Raw genomic sequence first — 18936 nt, forward strand, 5'->3', positions numbered from 1 at the left:
TCTAAACCATTAGTGTTGACATTATCTGGCAGTGGCTCTCCAGGGTTTTTAGAAGGCAGTCTTTTCCCAACCCTCGCTGGAGATGTTGGCAATTGAAGTTGAAGCCTTTTTGCCTGAAAAGGGTCTGTCCTGTCACTGAGCTACTGGCTTTTCCTTGTCCAACTGCTTTCTCTGGACTGCTCTGGGGCTTGGTGGAGATAAGAAAAGGTTCACAATGATTTGCAGTTTTTGCTCACTTTTAAAATTGCACAGGTTCAAAGTGAGCTTTTGTAAAATAGCACAATATGTGCATCCTGTTCTGTCAAATTATTTCTCTGTTTTGAACCCCTGAATCTCTCCTGTTTAAAACTGAGACACAATCCATAACTAGAACTAGAAACTCTGTCAGTTTTGGTTTCCTTCAACATACCATTTTTCCAAAATGTTATTTTTTGGAAGATCATGCCATTTTTAAAGCCCACAGAAATACACTTTCTTGAGCATTTTTTATGAACTGTTTAATATAGATATTAATCCACACACTTTTCTAATATACCTATCTTTGTAAGGAACTTCTACTAGCATAGTGCATTTACATCTGTAATTGTTAGCATGTCTCTTAAAAATATAATCCAGAATATTTCTGAGCAGATTTTCTGCCACAGTAGGGATACTTGCCTGAATATGAACAGGAGTTTTCTATGACAGAGTTAGAAAGGGAAGGTCATGCGCGGCAGCCCTTACACGAGTAGCCATTACTCAGAGATTTTAACAAAATACATACTACAGGATGACTTTTAGACCTGCCTTTTTACCTCTGCTACTTTGCAATTTAACCTAAAGGCAATTTTTCTGCCTACAAGTTAAAAATAAATTGAAGTCACGACCTTAATAGCACACTGATCTTTTATAAACGTGCTGAGCTTTATGCATATAGTACAGCCAAAGGGAGGGGGAAAAAGAAATTGAAAAGAAGAGCTCATATCTTGGTCTGTATGTTAATTACAATAATTCTATTTTAAAACATTACATATTTATACAATTTTTATATTATAATAATCATGTTTAAGACAAGCGAAAGTCAAACCTGTATGTCACATTTCTTGAGGCAGTCTCCACATTGCACTTTATCACACAACAGTCTTTCACATTAATTTTTTTAAAAAATAAGGTACTTACTAGGTCATAAATGAAGTTAGTCACCCAATAGCTTTTCACCCCAAGGCCTGAGATATGTTGTAGCTGTTTTGCCTTTGTCTGATGTTCCTTTACCACATAAAGCACAAAGCTGGCTGTTGTGATGGAGTAGCCAGCAAGGACACACATAGAGATGATCTGATCCAGTAAATTGCTAAGCCTGAGAGGAGGAAAAGTAAAATGAAGATTTGTTCCCCCAAAATAAATATGTAGCCAGGGCTGGACCTGTATCTGAGGGCATCCTGGGCAAAATGTCATCTTGGTTGACTTTTCCCTCTGCCAGTGGTCCCCAGGTGGTTTACCTGACTGTGGTTACCTGACAGTGCTCCAGTGCATAAGGATGCCAGCCAGTTAAGACACCATTAAATCAATATGTCAATTAGGGAAGTTAAATCAGCCGCAATCAAATGCCAGTTTAAACAAGAATGTTTTTATAAGGAGACTATCATTAAGGGTGCCACATGAGCTTTCCTCTGGTCTGGAGTAGCCACTAAGAAGGCCCTTTTTGGGGGGCTGTGTCAAATGTACATCATATATTGGTGGACAGATAGGGCTTCTCAAAGATCTCAACATCAGGGCAGATACATATGAAAGAGGCACCATCACCTGGTCTTAAACTATTTATGGCTTTATAGAACATAAACACATGGTAAATAGTGCCCAGGGGAAAAAAATCCAGCAGCCAGCATAGGTTATCTATAACTAGCCTCACTGAATAACCTGGCTCTGAACGTGACTCTGAACCAGGTTTTAACTCAGTTCTGTCTCCTGTTGATTTTCTGACTTGCAAGGCAACCCTGTGTAGAACACATTACAGTAATCTGAATGAGATTCAATTGAAGTATGTATCACTGAACCTAGATCAGACGTTTATAGTCTCATAACTATTTAGTAGGCATGGGGTTCAGAGACCGATTGCACAAAGTATCCAATAATAGGATTCCTTCCTCCAACAGTTTGTCTCCAAAAATTAAAAACAGATCCTTAAGGTTAACCCCTGAAGCAGGGAAAGGGAAGAACATTTTATTCAAACTTTTCCTGCCTTTTTTGTACTCTATATTTCCTTCCCCCCCCCCCCCCCCCAAAATACACAGTTTAATTTGAAAGAGCTGAAAAGGCAGAAAAGAAAAGAACTTCAGCAGCAGCTACAACCCTGCTTTTCCTCCACTGTTGACTCCAACTTTCTGTGGCTGCTCTATGGGAGCACTTTTCTAATCAGACAACTAAGACCTCATCTGCACTGGTGAATTAATGCAGTTTGACACTGTTTTAAGTGACTTAGCTAAATGCTATGGAATTCTGGGATTTGCAGTTTTGTAAGATATTTAACCTTCTTTGTCAGAGAGCTCTGCTGCCCCACAATATTACAAATCCCAAGATTCTATAGCATGGAGCCATGGCAGTTAAAGCAGTGTTAAAACACATCATTTCTGCAGTGCAAATGAGATCTTAGTTGTCGGATTGGGAGAGTACTCCCAAATGATCCCTGCCCCTCACAGACTTTTCAACACTACTGCAAATTTGAAATGGTGAGATTCCACTCCCATGCAACTTCTGAAAACTGTTCATTTCTAGGGACTCGTTTACATGAAGCCCCTTGAGATAGTGAATGGTGCCATTGGCTAAATTATACTGTAATCCAAACTGCTTTAGGCTGATCTAGTACACGCAAGGATTTCTCAGATATTTCCCCTTCTCTTTGTCGCCCCCCCTTGCAAATGCAAAAATCTTGTGGCAATACCAAATCTCAACATAAATCCTTGAAGGGCTTTCTTATCAAGGACAAGAAAAATCTGTAGTGCGCTTCACATCTCTTAGAAATATGAAATCTTACATGATTTGTTCTCGACTTTCTCCACCAGGATAAGGATGAGCAACAACCGAAATGCCTACAACAAGAACAAGAACATTTAAAGATTTTCTTTAATCCAATCTTGAATAAAGGTGCAAAAAAACCCCCACAAAGAAGCCAATGATTGATTACCTTTACTACTCAACATCATGGTATTCTATCTTGGGCAAAACATAAATGGAAGGATCTGGAATCACACAGCACAAATACAGTACTATGATTCCACTTTAACTGCTATGGTTGCATTCTGTGAAACCCTGGAATTGTTCTTTAAGGGAGAGGCCTCTGAAATCCTCAGCTAGGAAACTTCTTTGGTGGCAATGGCCAAATTACAAATCCCAGTATTCCATAGGATACAGTTAAAGTTGAATCATAATGCTATAACAGTGTAATATGAAAGGGCCCCCAGTCAACAGGACAGAACACTAGGTTCATAAATGATGTCATGTTAGATCCAGAACTTGGTAAGTGAAATGAGTACAGTGGTCTTTCCACATTCACTGGAGTTAGAGGTGAAGGACCCCCATGAACGTGGAAAAAACACAAATAAAAAAACACAGTTCTTTTTGCCTAAGAGAATACCTCTCTAGAAATCTCCAGGACCTCCAGCGCAACTCTATGGTCAGCATCTGCCAGATGGTGATCATAGGAGATTATCACACAACCAGTTTTGCCCTGGCCATGTACAGGACAGGATCGGGTTGGAACAGGAAAAACCGGTATTATTGCACAGTAATTTGTTGCTGTGCTGCTGCCTGACCATCACCCTTTCCCAGGGCATGCTCTGCTGGCTGATTTTGGTGGTACGGAAGACTTCTATAGTCCCGACCCAATTCCGTCCCATGCACAGCCAAGGCAAAAATGGCTGTGGGATAATCTCCATAGAATCGTGGCAGAGGACCTACAAATGCCTGGAGAAGTTTTTTCTGTAGAAACCTCTAGGTTCTCCAGCACAACTCTATGATCAGCTTCTGCAAATGTGGAAGGCCAACTGTATTGTGCATGGAGACACCTAGTTGGTGTTGTAGGCTGTGTGTGTAAAGAGAAGACAATGATGAAAGAAGATGTATAGGCAAGAAAATCCTTTAGGAGCCTGCCAGTATAGAAGAGAGAGAGCACGCACACACATTTCTCTGTTTATAGGAGTCAGAGATATGAATGGCATGTTCTCAAGAGGTCAATTGGGCAATCTAGTTGATCTAGACGGGGGGGGGGATTATTATGCATACTCTTGTCCTGTTCAGTTTAGAGAAGGGAGGGTTTTCCCTATCTAATAATCATAATAAAATAATAATCTACCATTGTACTGCCAACATCCATTTGCAACATTTGACACAACATAGAATTTCAGACTAGGATTAGGGAAAGCCAAATTTGAATCTCATGCCTGTACAGTAGCCAGTCAACATCACTCAGGCTAGCCTAACTTACAGGACTATTATGAGAATGAAATGGGATGTGGAAGAGAACCCCACCTTGCATGCAACCCTGCACAATAGTTAGGCATTTAACCTATATATTTAAGCCACATCAATCTCCCGTTTCTTGATCTTTTTCTTCAACTGAACATTAGGAGGAACTTCCTGACAGTAAGGGCTGTTCGACAGTGGAATGCACTCCCTCGGAGGGTGATAGAGTCTCCTTCCTTGGAGGTCTTTAAACAGAGGCTGGATGGCCATCTGTCAGGGATGCTTTGATATGGATTTACTGCATGGCAGGGGGTTGGACTGGATGGCCCTAGTGGTCTCTTCCAACTCTATGATTCTATGAACTAAAGATGATCCAAACATCTGTATATAATCAAGGAAGCTGATTGTGGAAAACCGCCAAATCTAATTCCTGGAACATCACTGACTTCCAAAAATGTCAACATGCCCTGGTTCTAAATTATTGCACAGACTCTAATCTCAAAGACTAAAGCTAGACTGCTTGCAATGTGGCAGAACCAGAGGAGACAATTTGGGGAGTGGTTGGTGGTTGGGAATAAAGGTTGAAAACCTAATTTGTTGCTTGAATTTACACTAAGACAGAAACCATAAAAATGAAAAACAAATAAATGATATTAAAAAAATAACTTGCAACTTGGAAGAAAAGAGTTCCAATTATGTTTTTTTAATAAATAAATAGCAATAAAATCATATTGTATTTACATTTCAAAAGCAAGGCAATGGGTGGGACCAATATTCTGTTGGTGTGATGTGTAACACTTCCTAGTTACTGCCTTAGCTATAAAAAGGTATTTGTACAGTCAGGCATTTTGAAATGATTTCTTCACACATTATTCCATTCTATTATCAGTCCTTAAGGCGGCTTTTAATGAAAGAGTAATAAGAAATGAAATGAAATACTAAAAAGTTTTATTTTGTGTTTTTGAAATGGTATCAAACTATTTTCAGGCTTTCTTCGTGGGGAAAAGGGCTGACATAAAAATTGTTACAAAATGATTTTAAGAAAAGAAAAGAAACGTTTCCATCTCTGGTTTTTATGTTTTAATCACTGGAATCTTGTCTAACTTTAAAAAAACCCAACAGATTCCATCTCCCCTTTTTGTTTTCTCTTCTTGAGAAGATTTTTACTAGGATATCAGTCTAATAGAAAGTATTAATAAATAAGCATATGGAATGACATTGAAAATGAAACGGAGAGATGTTGCTCACAGCTGATTGAAAAGAAAACACACAAAAACTCATAAACTTACCAAGCCTCCCGCCCCATCAATGAATGACCCTTCCCCAGCTTGTATGAATGAGGTACAAACAACTAGAAAGCATTCCCCCCCCATCTATTAGAAATAAAGGAGATACAGTTTGACTAAGCTGTTAATGCTCCTTCACTATAAAGCCATTTTCTCTTTACTGCAGCTTAGGCTAGAAGTCAAAATTTCCATTTCAATACATATTTTTCAAGACTTGGAAGACGAAGCTGCACAATATACATAAGTTGAAAGCCATTATGATTTGCTTAGTGACAGTGTAAAAAGCTCTTTTTATGTGCCTCTTTAAATACATGAAGCCTAAGTCAAACCTCAAAAGCAGGATTGCCACCCATTTCAAACTGCTAAAATGACAGCAAACCTTTATCAGGCCATTTCACTGGTTCTTAAGCTGTCATTAATTTGTCAAAGCAACAAATGGATTTGGCTGCCTGAAAGGTGCACAGGAAAAAGTTCCATCAATTTTGCCTCCAACCAGGTTACAATAAGCCTGTCCTGTCTAGATTTACAAGTTCATTGCATTTACCAGCCCCGGAGTGGTGAGATGCATGTCGTGGAGAAGCCAGAAAATAATTCCTACTTGATCACAGGATTTGAGTTTTAAAACAATGTTTACTAATTACTTTTGTCTCCAGCAGCACACAACAGAACTGGAAGCATGAAGAAGAAAAATGTAATTGATGGCCCGAAAGTCTAAGAACTGGATAAGCCATTTTACAGTTTTACGCCGATCATTCTTAATAGGGAGAAATAAAAGTGTTGTGCTTCTCCGTGTCACAATATATTAGGCATGGCTGAAAACAAAAACCTCTCAACCTACAGTTGCAAATGATGCTGCCAAGGTCTGTTGAGCACCTACCGTATCCAGAGGCCTTCTCTTTTGGCAAGTTTGCACGGAGTATGAAGTTATTCAAACTGTTAAGGTATGCTGGGAGGCTGTGGTAACCTTCTGGATTATACCAGACCTATATATAAATTGGAGAGATCAAAACAAGAGGGGAAATTTTTTTATGTTATTTATTTGTTTTTTAAAAATAGCTCCTTTAAATCTTTGTTAACTGGGGAAAAAAATCAAACTCTGAAGATAGATTTATAGATTCATCCACATGACAAAACTTTTATCATGACACAAATATAGGTTTATGATCCCACTTTTGCTGCCATGGTTATATCCTATGGAATCCTGGGACTGGCAGTGGAAGAAGGGGCCTTAAAACCCTATTTTTATATGGACTATTTATAGGATGCAGCCATGGCAGTTAAAATGGGATCACAGCACTATAACTGAATAATATGAAGAAGCCCCATGTATGATGACCTGCATTTTTTTCATTTACATGACCTACTGTATATACTCATGTATAAGTCTAGAAATTTAGGTCCAAAAATTGACCCCAAAAAACTGACTCGACTTATCTATGGGTCAATGCAAGTACTGTATCTTAACTCTTATTTAAAAGAAGGAATCATCTCCTGATGAAAAGCAAGTGTATAATACGTGAAGCACTGACCTCCCTCTACTCTCTCATCCGTTCAGTCTTAAGCGTAAGCACATAGGCGGGTTACAGACGGGCAAAAAGGGGTGTGTTCATGACGTCATGAAGGTAGAGCCTTCAGACGGCCCTTACCTGAATGCCGCCATGAACACGCCGCCCGCCCGCCCCAAGCGGGAAGAAGCGGCATTAAAAAGGTGCTGCTTTTCCCCGCTTCTTTTCTATATAGTGCACAGCTGCGCATCTCCGTCTGTACGCCAGAATTGCTACGCCGCTAATTTAAGTTGCCCATTTAAAAGCTCCGTGTCTGCTGCGTTGCATAATGAGTCGGGGTCCTGGAACATGCACAGTTTGCAGTCAGGCTTTAATTGCAGCGTCAGCTGCCATGCAGGTGTGGAAGCTGCAGCACAGCTGCAGCGCATTTTAAGACTTGTAACCCTAACCCTAACCCTAACCCTAGAGCTGCATGTACTTTAAATATTTACATATGTACAAGGGAGGTGAAGGGGGATGGCAGGGGGACAGCGGTGGCAGCGGCGACAGCTGTGGCTGTGCATTGCAGATTCAGCAAGAGCGCGGGGACCAAAGGAGAGGAGGCATCCATGATGCTGGTGACATTGGCAACGTGCAAGCGGACAAGGATGCCAACACCAGCTGATCACCAGCTGGCAGGAGACCACCTTTGTTCTTGGCCAGGGTGGGGGAAAAATTTTAAAGGGGCTTGGGCGCTTTAAATGTGCACATATGCTTTCTGCCACCGGTGCCAGCCGGCAAAAGAAAAAAAAAGCCCTGTTTTTGGCCGCCCATGAGGAAGCTGCCTCTCTCTTTGCGGCGTCCTCCGAGGCGGCGGTATGGAAACTGCGGGTCAGAAACGGCCCCAGGTGAGGCGTCTTCACTGCCCCCCATGCGGAAGCCCCATACACCTGAGCCATGCCCCCAGGGCGGGCGGTCTGGAGGCTCCGTATTCAGCAGAATACACCTCCAAGACGTCTTCCCCTGCCCGTCTGTATCCCGCCATAGAGTTCATTTTATAAGTTCTTTGACATTGTTTTGCTTTGCTTCGTCCTTTAGATCTTTTGGTATATCCCCCTAAGTTTTACCCTCAACTTATCCACGAGTCATAGCAAAATCCATAATTTTGGCCCCAAAACTTGCCCTCGACTTATACATGAGGTCGACTTATAGTCGAGTATATACGATAGCTCAAATGAGGTGTGTATTTATAGAGATATTTCTCTTCACACACATATTGGTGCCATTCTACCAAGAAGCTTCCCAGATGTTTTGGAACAACTTTGGCTGTACGTTTGATAGAACATAAAACATGAAAACTCTATGTAAGAAATATCTCTATCCAAGGAAGCATTAAGCCTCTTCATGCTGAAAGCTCCACTCTAGAGTTTTAATTACGAGTTGTACCTACAAAAGCCAGAGTGGACATATGTAGAATGATCTCTGTTTATGATTCAAAAATCACTTTAAAAACCTTGTAATCTAACAAGTGTTTTGAAGTTTTTGTTACTGTAACCATCACAACTGCTCTGCTTGTCAACAGAACAACTCTGTAAGAAAGATATCTCTGTTCCTTAGTTTACAATTTCTAGGTGTGGCATGAGGGGTGACATATAGTGCCAGCTATTCTAGCCCCACAGCCTCTGGGCCAATTATTGGAAAAGGGGCTCCCATGCGTCTAAAATTGTGTTGGGTTCAAAACATGGGGAAAGCACCCCGTGTCACCCTGGTGTGCATTTGAGGCCCCAAACTCTGATTTGTTTTTTAAAAATTTGGAGGGGGGATCTGTGGGACCACAAAAATGGCTCTGGGAGCAGTATGTAACCCATGTGCTGCTCTTTCTCCACTCATGCTACAAAGTGACTGAGATTCTGAATTGTTCTTGTTGCTTGACTCTTCCTATATTCAACAATATTTCATTAACTTATTAGATATGAATAAGAAATCTGCCCAACTGAATCACACATCTGACATTAACTTACTGCGACTCTGCAGCTATCACTGAGCCTCAGTTTCCTAAGCATGTTAGATATCTAGATAATGTGACTATCATCAAATATGGACATGTCTTTTATAGGATTAAATTTAATGGCCTCTCTTTTGCAATACTCAAAGAATACTTATATCCCATATGTAGATCACCAATAGCTCTATAGCAATGAAGTAGTTGAAACATTAGGTGATGTCATCTTTGAAGGACACAATAGGGTGCTCTGTCCTATGGTAGAGGACACTGGAATGATGCTTGGAACATTTCTTGTCTGATTTAAACAATTTAATGACTGCGCCTGTGGCTTAATTCTTATTCTCTACTCAAAGATCTCACAAGATAATTTCTCCAACCTAATTACAGTTTGTATGTTTTTATTTTAAGTTGTCAATGTATTTTAATGAGGTGCATGCATTTTAAAGATGTTTAAATATTTTAATGATAATATTTTTTTACGGTCATTTTTTTATGTTTGTAGTGGCCGTGTTTTTATTCCTCTCTCTATTTTAATGGTCTTGTGACTGTATAATAAAGGGATGATGAAGAAGAGCATCGATTGCCCATCAGAAATATGGGTCGATGTTCCTGACCTACCTTAGAAAGCTGCAGTTAGAATTACAACCAAGTAATGCATGTGAAGACATATCAATGGCTTTGAGAATCATCAAGGGTATTTTCCATTTGAAATGCACTTTGCACCTTATGCAAAGCCAAACAACTATTTCCAACACAGCCAATCCAAGACATTTTCATCCATTTCAATACTAGTTTACCTTAGTGATTGTTCTATTAGCAGGCACTGGTCTTATATCAAACTGGAGGTCACGAGTCAAAGGCAGCCCAAAACTCCAACCACCATATCTGAAACAGAAAAATAAAAACACCTCAGGAAATACATTCCAGTCATAAACTACACATTGTAGACCTGAATTTATTGATTTATTCCATGAGCTACCCAAGTCATAACACACAAATCAACTGTCTGCCTCTATTGGAGATGTGCCCCAAAGCTAAGCCAGCACATTACAAAACTTGACCAAAAACAGAAATTGTAAGCATTTGTCATCATACTTTGGGCTTTTTTTCTTTAGAATGAAAGAATTAAAGTATAGAATTAGTTTTATCCAGATTCCTATTAACATGCTAATCAAAATGGAATGTACATTTCCATGATTTCCCCTATAAACCAGTAGTAGAAACATCATTTTTAAAAAAGCGTATTTCAGTTTTTTGTAGATGCTTTTTTATTTATTTTTTAGAAAAATGTGTTTTTAGACTGTAAGCCATTTTGAGTCCCAATTTCGAGGGGAAAGCAGGGTATAAATAAACAAATAAATAAATAGACATCACATTCTAGTTGAGACCTATAGGTACATTCAAATGTACTCAAGCTCAACCTGTGCATTTAACTGCTGACCATGCAAATTAGGCTTACGTAGTGTAACCGGAAATCTACAAGAGGTTGTCCTATCAAAATAGACCACATACATAGACCACTTTTGAGACAAATTCAGGGAGGGTAATACAATAAAACCAGTACCTTTTCTGAACAAAGTCTTTGGCAGTAGCAAGAAGGTACGTATCTACATCATGCCCAGTAAGATTATAAATTGTCCGGGAGAAGAAGGTTCTTTTATGAGGTGGAAAAAAACTGATGTTCGAACAAGTCTAGAAAGAAAATATTTTTTAAAAAAATACTTGTTATGCCTTAAAATTGAGCAATTTTAGCAGATAAATAATGCACATGTAAATTTCACTCTATTATTTCTAAGCAGATTGTTATCATTACATGCATTTACAGAGTACAACAAAACCATTTTTAACATTACTTTTTCAATTTTTTTTCATTTATGTATATCTATTCATTGTATAATAAAATACAATGTGCACATGTAGCTGTCTATTTTCAGTAAGGTATATCATTATCTGGGCTGACCTAAGCAAGCATTGATAAATTCTAAGATACTTAATGAAGCAAAATAAAAAAATGTGCAAAAACTAAGGTGTCTTGGCACTGCAAAATACAGTGGGGGGAAAACAATTTTTTTACCAAACAACATTTTTGTATAAAATTCCCAAAATGTGAAAAAAGTTGTAAAATTTGATCACACCCCCCCCCCCCAAAAGCAGGATCTGTTATGGCATCCATTCTCATCAAGAATATCATATACTGTTCTGGACACCACAATTCAAGAAAAATACTGAGAAGCTGGAATATATTCAGAGGTGGGTGAGTAAGATGGTAAAAGGTCTGGAAACCATGTCCAGCTTAGAAAGCTGGATATGTATAGCTCTGTTTTTAAACAGAGGTTGGATGGTCATCTATTAAGACTGCTTTATCTGTGAATTCCTGCGCAGCATAAAGTATGACTAAATGGCCCTTGGGTTCAGTTCCAACTCTATGATTCTATGAGGACAAGAACATTTATGAGTATTCATTACATCTCAAATGCAAATGCATCATGGAATTTCTGCCACCCCAGTTAAACCAATATGAATTTCAGGGCAATGTAAAAAGCACTCTTTATGTTTGTTCCCTTCCTATGCACAGGAACTGTGAATTGCACACTTTTCTTTACTCTTTCCTTGGTATGCTCACTGAAGATTATCACACTAGGTCTTACTGTCTGCCAATCGTCCCTGGATCGTTTGGGAAGTGCGCGTGTATGAATGCCTGGGGCACTTCCTTGTGGAATCATCAGCTCCCTCTAGTGTCATGGAATCATTCAGGGAGAGTGACTTTCCTCTTAATAGAAACTTTGCATTAACAGGAAGATCACTCTACCTGAATGATTCAAGGACACTAGAGAGAGCTGACAATTCCATCACACTGGGGAAGTGCGCCAGGCATTCATACACACGCAATTTCCCAATGATCCACGGACAAGTGCCAGACGGTAAGCCCTAGTGTCATAATCTTCAATGACTTTATCACACCAGCTAGTAAAGTGGAATTGTAACAGGATAAAAGTGTCTTTAATTGGTACTTATCACATGATATCATAGCCATCCTGCTGTTACCTTGCATTCTATTTGTTACTATAGTGCACATTTTCATGGTTGGGCAAAACCTATCAATAGACTCTCAATCTTGCTGCTATTGCATTACTGCTTTTGTGCGATAGGTCCCTTCTGCTGCAATTCAGCTTTTCAGGCAGTCATGTGGTGTGACTGGGCATAATTCTGCCATCCTGCCTCCTCTCTCTCTCGCAGTGATCACAGCCACCAATACTTTCCTGAAACTGGCTGCTGTGTGCACATTCACACAGCTATTGGCTTCAGTAGGCGGTTGGCAGCTGTGATTGTCGGTCTGCCTGCTTCTGCCCAAAGTGCAGGGCTGCTGTGTGAATGTGCACATAGCAGCCCTACACTTCAGGAGCGGGGAGGAGAAGTAATCCTGGCCATTAACACCTTTCTCAGACAGTGGGGAAAACAGATCACCTGACCATGGATCACTGAAGCACTATCATGAAAAAAGTGTGATAACAAATGATGCCAAACCAATATGCTTCCATTCTTAAACTAGCGTTATTGGGGCAGAACATCAGGCTTCTGTGATAAAGTTCCAAGTCTGTCACACAGGCAGTCATACTCAAATAAGGCCAGATTATCTTTAACTGCGTCCATGCTATTATGGAACACAGTTCTGTTATGTAAACAGAATCCAAAAGGAACTCTGAAGAGCTGAGAGGAAAGGGCAGTGTAGCTTGTTCTCTTCTTGCCATCATGCCCACAAAAATCCCAGTTGCTAAAAGTAACTTCTGTTGGGAGAGGGGGACTCAGTTGTGGTAGGGTTAGAAAGAGTTAAACTGCTTTTCTTTATCCCCACTGGCATAAGTACGGTTGGTGTCACCCAATGTGGTAACTCATGGTGTCTCCATTGACTTTCTCCTATACTACACCATACAGAATCCTTAGTAAATCGTAATTCCCATTTATCATTGAATGTAATGGTAATAGTGGTGACATAAATAACTAGCAAAATTAAAATTATACCTTCAAATTACAATATCATATGCACAGCCTAAAAGTATTTACATATACATAGTTTCATGTAGTTAAAGTGAAAATTTGGTAAGATGTGATGTTTTTAAAGAAAGATTTAAAGGACTATTTTTTTTAAAAAAATAAATAAATTTATATTTCAGATTTATGATCAACGTGATCCTTATGATCAGTGTGTCAAGACTGCTATTTACATACTGAACAATGTGCACCCTCACTGCGTTCAGCTAACTTTATGTCTAGTTCAGTCCTGAGGCTGCAGTTCTGCATGGACAAATAGTGTATATAGTTGACACATTATTTTAAACTTTATATATCGTTCTTTTTAACCATTTGTAAAAGTGGAACAAGATGATCAGTCGGAGAAGGGAGACATCCTATTCCCTTCAATCCAAACGCAATACTATATAGGTATTTTAATGCCATGGAATTAATGTCATAGTATGAGAACAGCATTTTGATGAACTAGCCTCCACAGGTGCTCCTTGGGAGGTCAAGCTATCCCTGTTGATTTATGACTAAGGCTGAAGACTAACCTTGAAGACCACAATGTTCATCTCCCATTTTATGAGCTCTACAGTTGTCACTAAATAATTTCTATTTCCTACCTATAACATGAGAAGCATCCCTGCCTCATTCAAGGAGTATACCACCTCTTACCAAAGGTTTCCAATCCTCTGCATGTTTAGTTACAAAAATGTTACAATCCTATGCACATTTAGTTTGGATTAATTCCCAGTGAAAACAGTAAATATAATTGGAGGATCAGGCTGCAGGGTTGTAATTTTTTACTTTAATGGGACATAAGCAGCCTAACTGGCCCTGACCAGTTACTTTCAGATACAACCCATGGAATGTAATTGAATTTACTTCAGAATGCACTGCAGAGCAATTTAAATCCATGAACTGTTGACAGCTGGTGTGTTGGTGAAGCAGCCCTGGGTGTGTATGGCTTTCAGCATACTTGGGAGTTAATGTGATAAAAAGAAATATATCTGTAAATTCTTCCAGCTATGAAAGACCAAAAGCATTGCATAGTCAGTGACAGGCAGGAGACAGGGATTCCTGTCACCTATTTATCTAAAATGGATTTAAACATATAGTTTCACATTATGCAGCCCATGTTCAAATCTGCAACCCTTGGAGCCATCCATTCCCTTGTGGAACAAGTTCTGAACAACTATAAGTCCCTGCTGTTTATTTCACATACATCTCCTCTCATGGAGTTCTAATTTTACATTACCTGTCTGTTGTCTGTGCAGTTGCAAACAGAATATTGAGCACTCCGGTTCCCACTGAACACCCACATGCCAGGCACATCTTCCTTTAAACATGCTCTGAAAGTAAGCAGATTTAACACTGACATTTCCTGTAGGCAGGTATACAGATGACGCATAGTAATATGGTGGCAGGCTCCTATTAATGCAAGGCACTTGGCAGGTGATCACCTTTGTTTATTGATTCTCCCAAGAGTTCCCAACAAATCCCCCTTGCTTCAAGGCAAGCTGAATTTGCTCTGCCCTGCTTGATTCCTAATGGTTCTGCCTATTGCTCTGTCAATCTCTTTTTAGTTGTTGAATTTGTGATATTGATTGGAAAGGTCCAATGAGACCTGCTTCAAATTCCTTAGCAAGAAACTGAAGTAATTTACATAAAAATAACAATTATCTTGGAATCAGAAGGGAACCCCATGCTCTAAAGCACTGCAAGGTCAAATCATTAATTGGCTAATATTGAGAGACTTGATTAATCATGTACAGTTTGCACAAATAATTCCCCATGTATTTGTAAGAATTGTGCATTGTCAGTCACCAGACCCTTTTAAAGCTTTCTAGACGAAACTCCACCATGTTGTCCATCTCTCAGCCAATTTGACAAGGCATTTGGAACAACTATGAATATTGATGGCCTACCCATTTTAGCCTTTGTCCCCAATGAGTAATTATTGCTAGGGTAACTATAGCTGTACTCCTACTTGCATTTTCACTGTGAATTCACAGGACCTTACTCCTGAGTAGGTAAGTCTAGTATTGTGTTATAAAGCTAAAATGTATGGTTACTTACTTCAGAGTAAGTAAACTTGCTTACAGGTTAACATGCACATTTCATGGCGGAAATGGTATTCACACTTGGGAATAAGTCTTACTGAACTCAATGGGTTTTGGTCAAATGTATTTAGGTTTGTGATGCAAGTCTTATGTTTTTTTATGCAAGTTATTTGTCTTGCGTCAGATACTGATCATTGAATTGCATTGTACAGAACTTCTCAAGTATGTTTGGAAAACAACTTTAACAAACGTTAAGACCTTTTCTTAGGTGGATTGACAGTCTTTGACTTGTTTTGATGTGACATTTGGGTTTCACAGATTTGCAGATGATCAAAGGATGTCCTTAATCCTTGATGACTCTTAATTTTTTGTCCTTTCCCATCCCACAATAAGAATTTAAATGGGGAAAAAAGAGCTACTTACAAATTACTTTTGTTCAGGCACGTGTTATCTGCTCCAGGGAAAGAAAGCAATGATTCCACCAAAGCAGTGGTGGTTTCATTGAAGTTTCTAGGATTTAAAAATACACACCAAAAATTGTTATTCATAACATTATAAGCAGCAAAATAGGTGATAAGTATCATTTTTGTTAACTGAGGGCCGAAACAGACAGCCATATAGAGGTGGCTTGACGCCACCCTTTTGAATGTTGGATCGGGGCTGCAGCAACTGCATACCATGGCCCCAATCAGGCTTTTTTCTGGTGCAAAAAGAAGCAGCAAAATGCCACTTATTTTTGCACTAGAAAAAAAAGGCTAACTTTCCACTGCCACCACAGCTTTTCAGTGCTCCTGCAGCTTGCAGCATCTAAACACTGTACAGCTGGACTGCCAAAAAGCTGACACTGTGTAAATGGCTGGATAGCTTCACAGCGGCTTCCTGATAGCTAGGGGACATGTGTTGTCCATAAACCATGCTTCCAAGCCACTGGAAATCTGGCTTTTTTTGCCAGTCTGTTCCAGCCCTAAGTGAACAAAGTAAGAGTCAGATATTGTTTTATATCCCAGTGCAGTAAAACACAGAATAAACATGAGGTGTTACACAGTTAGAAGGTAATTTGTTTCTGGTATTGATCAATGTTTGCATTTCACCAGATGAAATGTTAAACCATGATCTTAAAGGATAGTATGGCACAGTCTTCTAACTAGCTACCCTGGGGGGAAAAATCTCTGAAGTTGGCAGTATTACCTAGACATCCACTTTCAAATGAGAGCTATTAGCTTTTATTTCATAAGCCTATTTCCAGATTCTCCTGTGGTTTTTTTCCCCAGTAGGAGACTGTTCTGTCTCTGAGCCACACACCAAAAAAATAAACTCTAACACAGATGGATGGAAGACTACATGTCTTCCCACTGGTCATTCTGAAAAGATTCCTCTACAAACAGTTCTCAGAGTTGAATCCTTAAACTACTGTTTACAATTGAGCTTGTAGTGAAAAAGCAATTTGGGGCTTCAGGGTATGGGATTTGATGATAGAGATTTCTATCAGCAACCTTTACACCAAATCTCCAAACTATTTTCTAAACAGTTTCTGAAACTCAAAATAACAAAGTAGTAACTGAAAAATGTGTATGTATTTCTGCATAGCTTCATATAATCTTTAATATTCTGTGGCTTCAAACTAGTGGAATTAGGCCGACATTTTACTGGCACTCAGAAGAACCAGAGTATGCATTGAATAGTCAGTCAATACTTATGGCACTCTCTTTGATTGAAGGTTTACTCTAATACCCAGAACCAATACAAGATAGATTTTAAGCAGTTGAAAGACAGACAGATAGGTATGATTTGACGACATCAGATTGTTGAAGTGGGCATTCCAATACACACACTCACTGAGAGACTACAGTCCAACACTTTTGCAGTATCTGCCTGCGGGTAGCCAAGGAAAACCCTGGGACTAAATCAACTGACGGGAGAGGTAAGGCCAGAGGAGAACAGCACCGTGGCTATATACTTGCTGACTGACTAGCAATACTTTGTGTAATTGCAAGGTACTACTAACCAATAAAAGGCATTGTTGACCAGTCAAAATCATTGCAACTGAGCATTTTTTTAAAGTTTTTCTCTGCTGTTTAAATCATCTCACAACAGCGTCATGATTTGCTCCACAAGAGATATACAGAGACTCTCTTGGTTTTGCAAAGCTACAGAACTGCTACACTGAACAATATTCTCTTTTTGTCTTTTGCCTTGTCCTCTACATTTCCTAGCATACTTCATTATGACACTACCAAGCAAAGGCCTTCCTTTTCCCCTCGATTCAATCACATGAATGCATGCTCACATAAACAACTTTCTTGCCCCAGATGTATGATGACAACTGAATGATATGAAAGAAATATTTACCCAAAGAAGTCTGCTTGGCCAGAGGAGCCATACATGGAGGGTGAGAGGTGGAGGGCTGGGAATTCTGCCATTTTCGGTCTCAAGGTGTCTAAACTCATGGCAGCTGTCACAAAGAGTACAGGAAGGATGACCTGAGCAATGAAACCTTTCACATTGCGCCGAGTGTGATGGAACCTCTTAATGAACAAGGCAGTGGCCTGCCTCACCAATACAGAAAAGTTGTTTGACTTCTTCATCCGAACTAGTGCTTGGTCTATTCAGCAAGAACAGAAATAAGATATGATGACATATTAAGTACTGAGTCTTTTCCATCACAGTACTGTGATTTCAATTCAGAGCTTGGAAAAATTCTTTTTGTGAATGAACCACCAGTATCCATCAGCCAACCACGCTGGCGGTGGATTCTGGTGTTCTAATCCAAAAGAGTTATTTTTACAAAGTCTAATACATCCCACCAAGACTACATTAGGCTATTTAAAAAAGGAGTTCCTTTTTATCAAATGAATATTAAAATCCTTGATAATCCTTGAAGTTGATACTTTATAGCAATTTTGCCTTCCCAGGAGTGGTAACTTCAAAAATTGTAGTATTTTTGGCCAATGCATTTTATAAGATTTACAGTTTCTTTGGTTGAGCACATTCCCTAAGGTTTCATACAAGAATATCATTCTAAGAGGATGTAAAATTCCCAGTGTGGGCAGCATAACACTGTACATTGTGATGGACAAAAAAGCCTTTACTACAGATCTGCAAAAGAATTCCCACCACTTATTCGTTAACTTAAATGAGCCATGGTTTTCTGCAAGCATTCTTTAAAATATCAATTCATTAAGTTTTGTTTAAGCCTTAAACACATCAATACAATTTCTAATGAAGAAATTAAAAATACAAACCGAAATAAAAAGCTCATCAGTTGACAACAGTAATCACAAATAGCAGTAACCACAACAATTATATAAAGCCCCTAATGTACAGATATTGCCACAATTAGCTGGTGATTTTTTAAAATCAACATACTGAGCTGGAGAAAATGTGATTTCCAGGTAGTATGGGCCTAGCTTTGAAATGTGAAGTGACTAGAGGGTGTAAATTAGGCTGGGAGAATATACGAATTCCAATTCCTGTGCCATCACATATCTTACTGTGAGACCTTGCACTATCTCTCAGTCTAATCTACTTCACACAGTTGCTGTTAATACCAAGGGAACAGGGCAGGCATTTTGAATGCAAGGGATGGCTAAGAAAAACTTTTTAAGAACCATCTAGGTTATTAATAATCTAGGCTGCATTCTATGCTA

The 18936-nt window shown here is 39.2% G+C and overlaps 1 protein-coding gene across 1 annotated transcript in view; it reads right to left on the reverse strand.

Moving 5' to 3' along the window:
* ABCA12 (ATP binding cassette subfamily A member 12) overlaps positions 1 to 18936 on the reverse strand; it is a 144452-nt gene that overhangs the window by 27311 nt on the left and 98205 nt on the right. The window contains 8 exon segments of the mRNA XM_042457768.1: positions 1159 to 1336; positions 3011 to 3065; positions 6601 to 6706; positions 10010 to 10097; positions 10777 to 10904; positions 14485 to 14578; positions 15713 to 15799; positions 17639 to 17891. Coding sequence (XP_042313702.1) covers positions 1159 to 1336; positions 3011 to 3065; positions 6601 to 6706; positions 10010 to 10097; positions 10777 to 10904; positions 14485 to 14578; positions 15713 to 15799; positions 17639 to 17891 — 989 coding nt within the window.

The sequence above is a fragment of the Sceloporus undulatus genome, chromosome 1 (assembly GCF_019175285.1).
Source record: "Sceloporus undulatus isolate JIND9_A2432 ecotype Alabama chromosome 1, SceUnd_v1.1, whole genome shotgun sequence".
NCBI lineage: Eukaryota > Metazoa > Chordata > Lepidosauria > Squamata > Phrynosomatidae > Sceloporus > Sceloporus undulatus.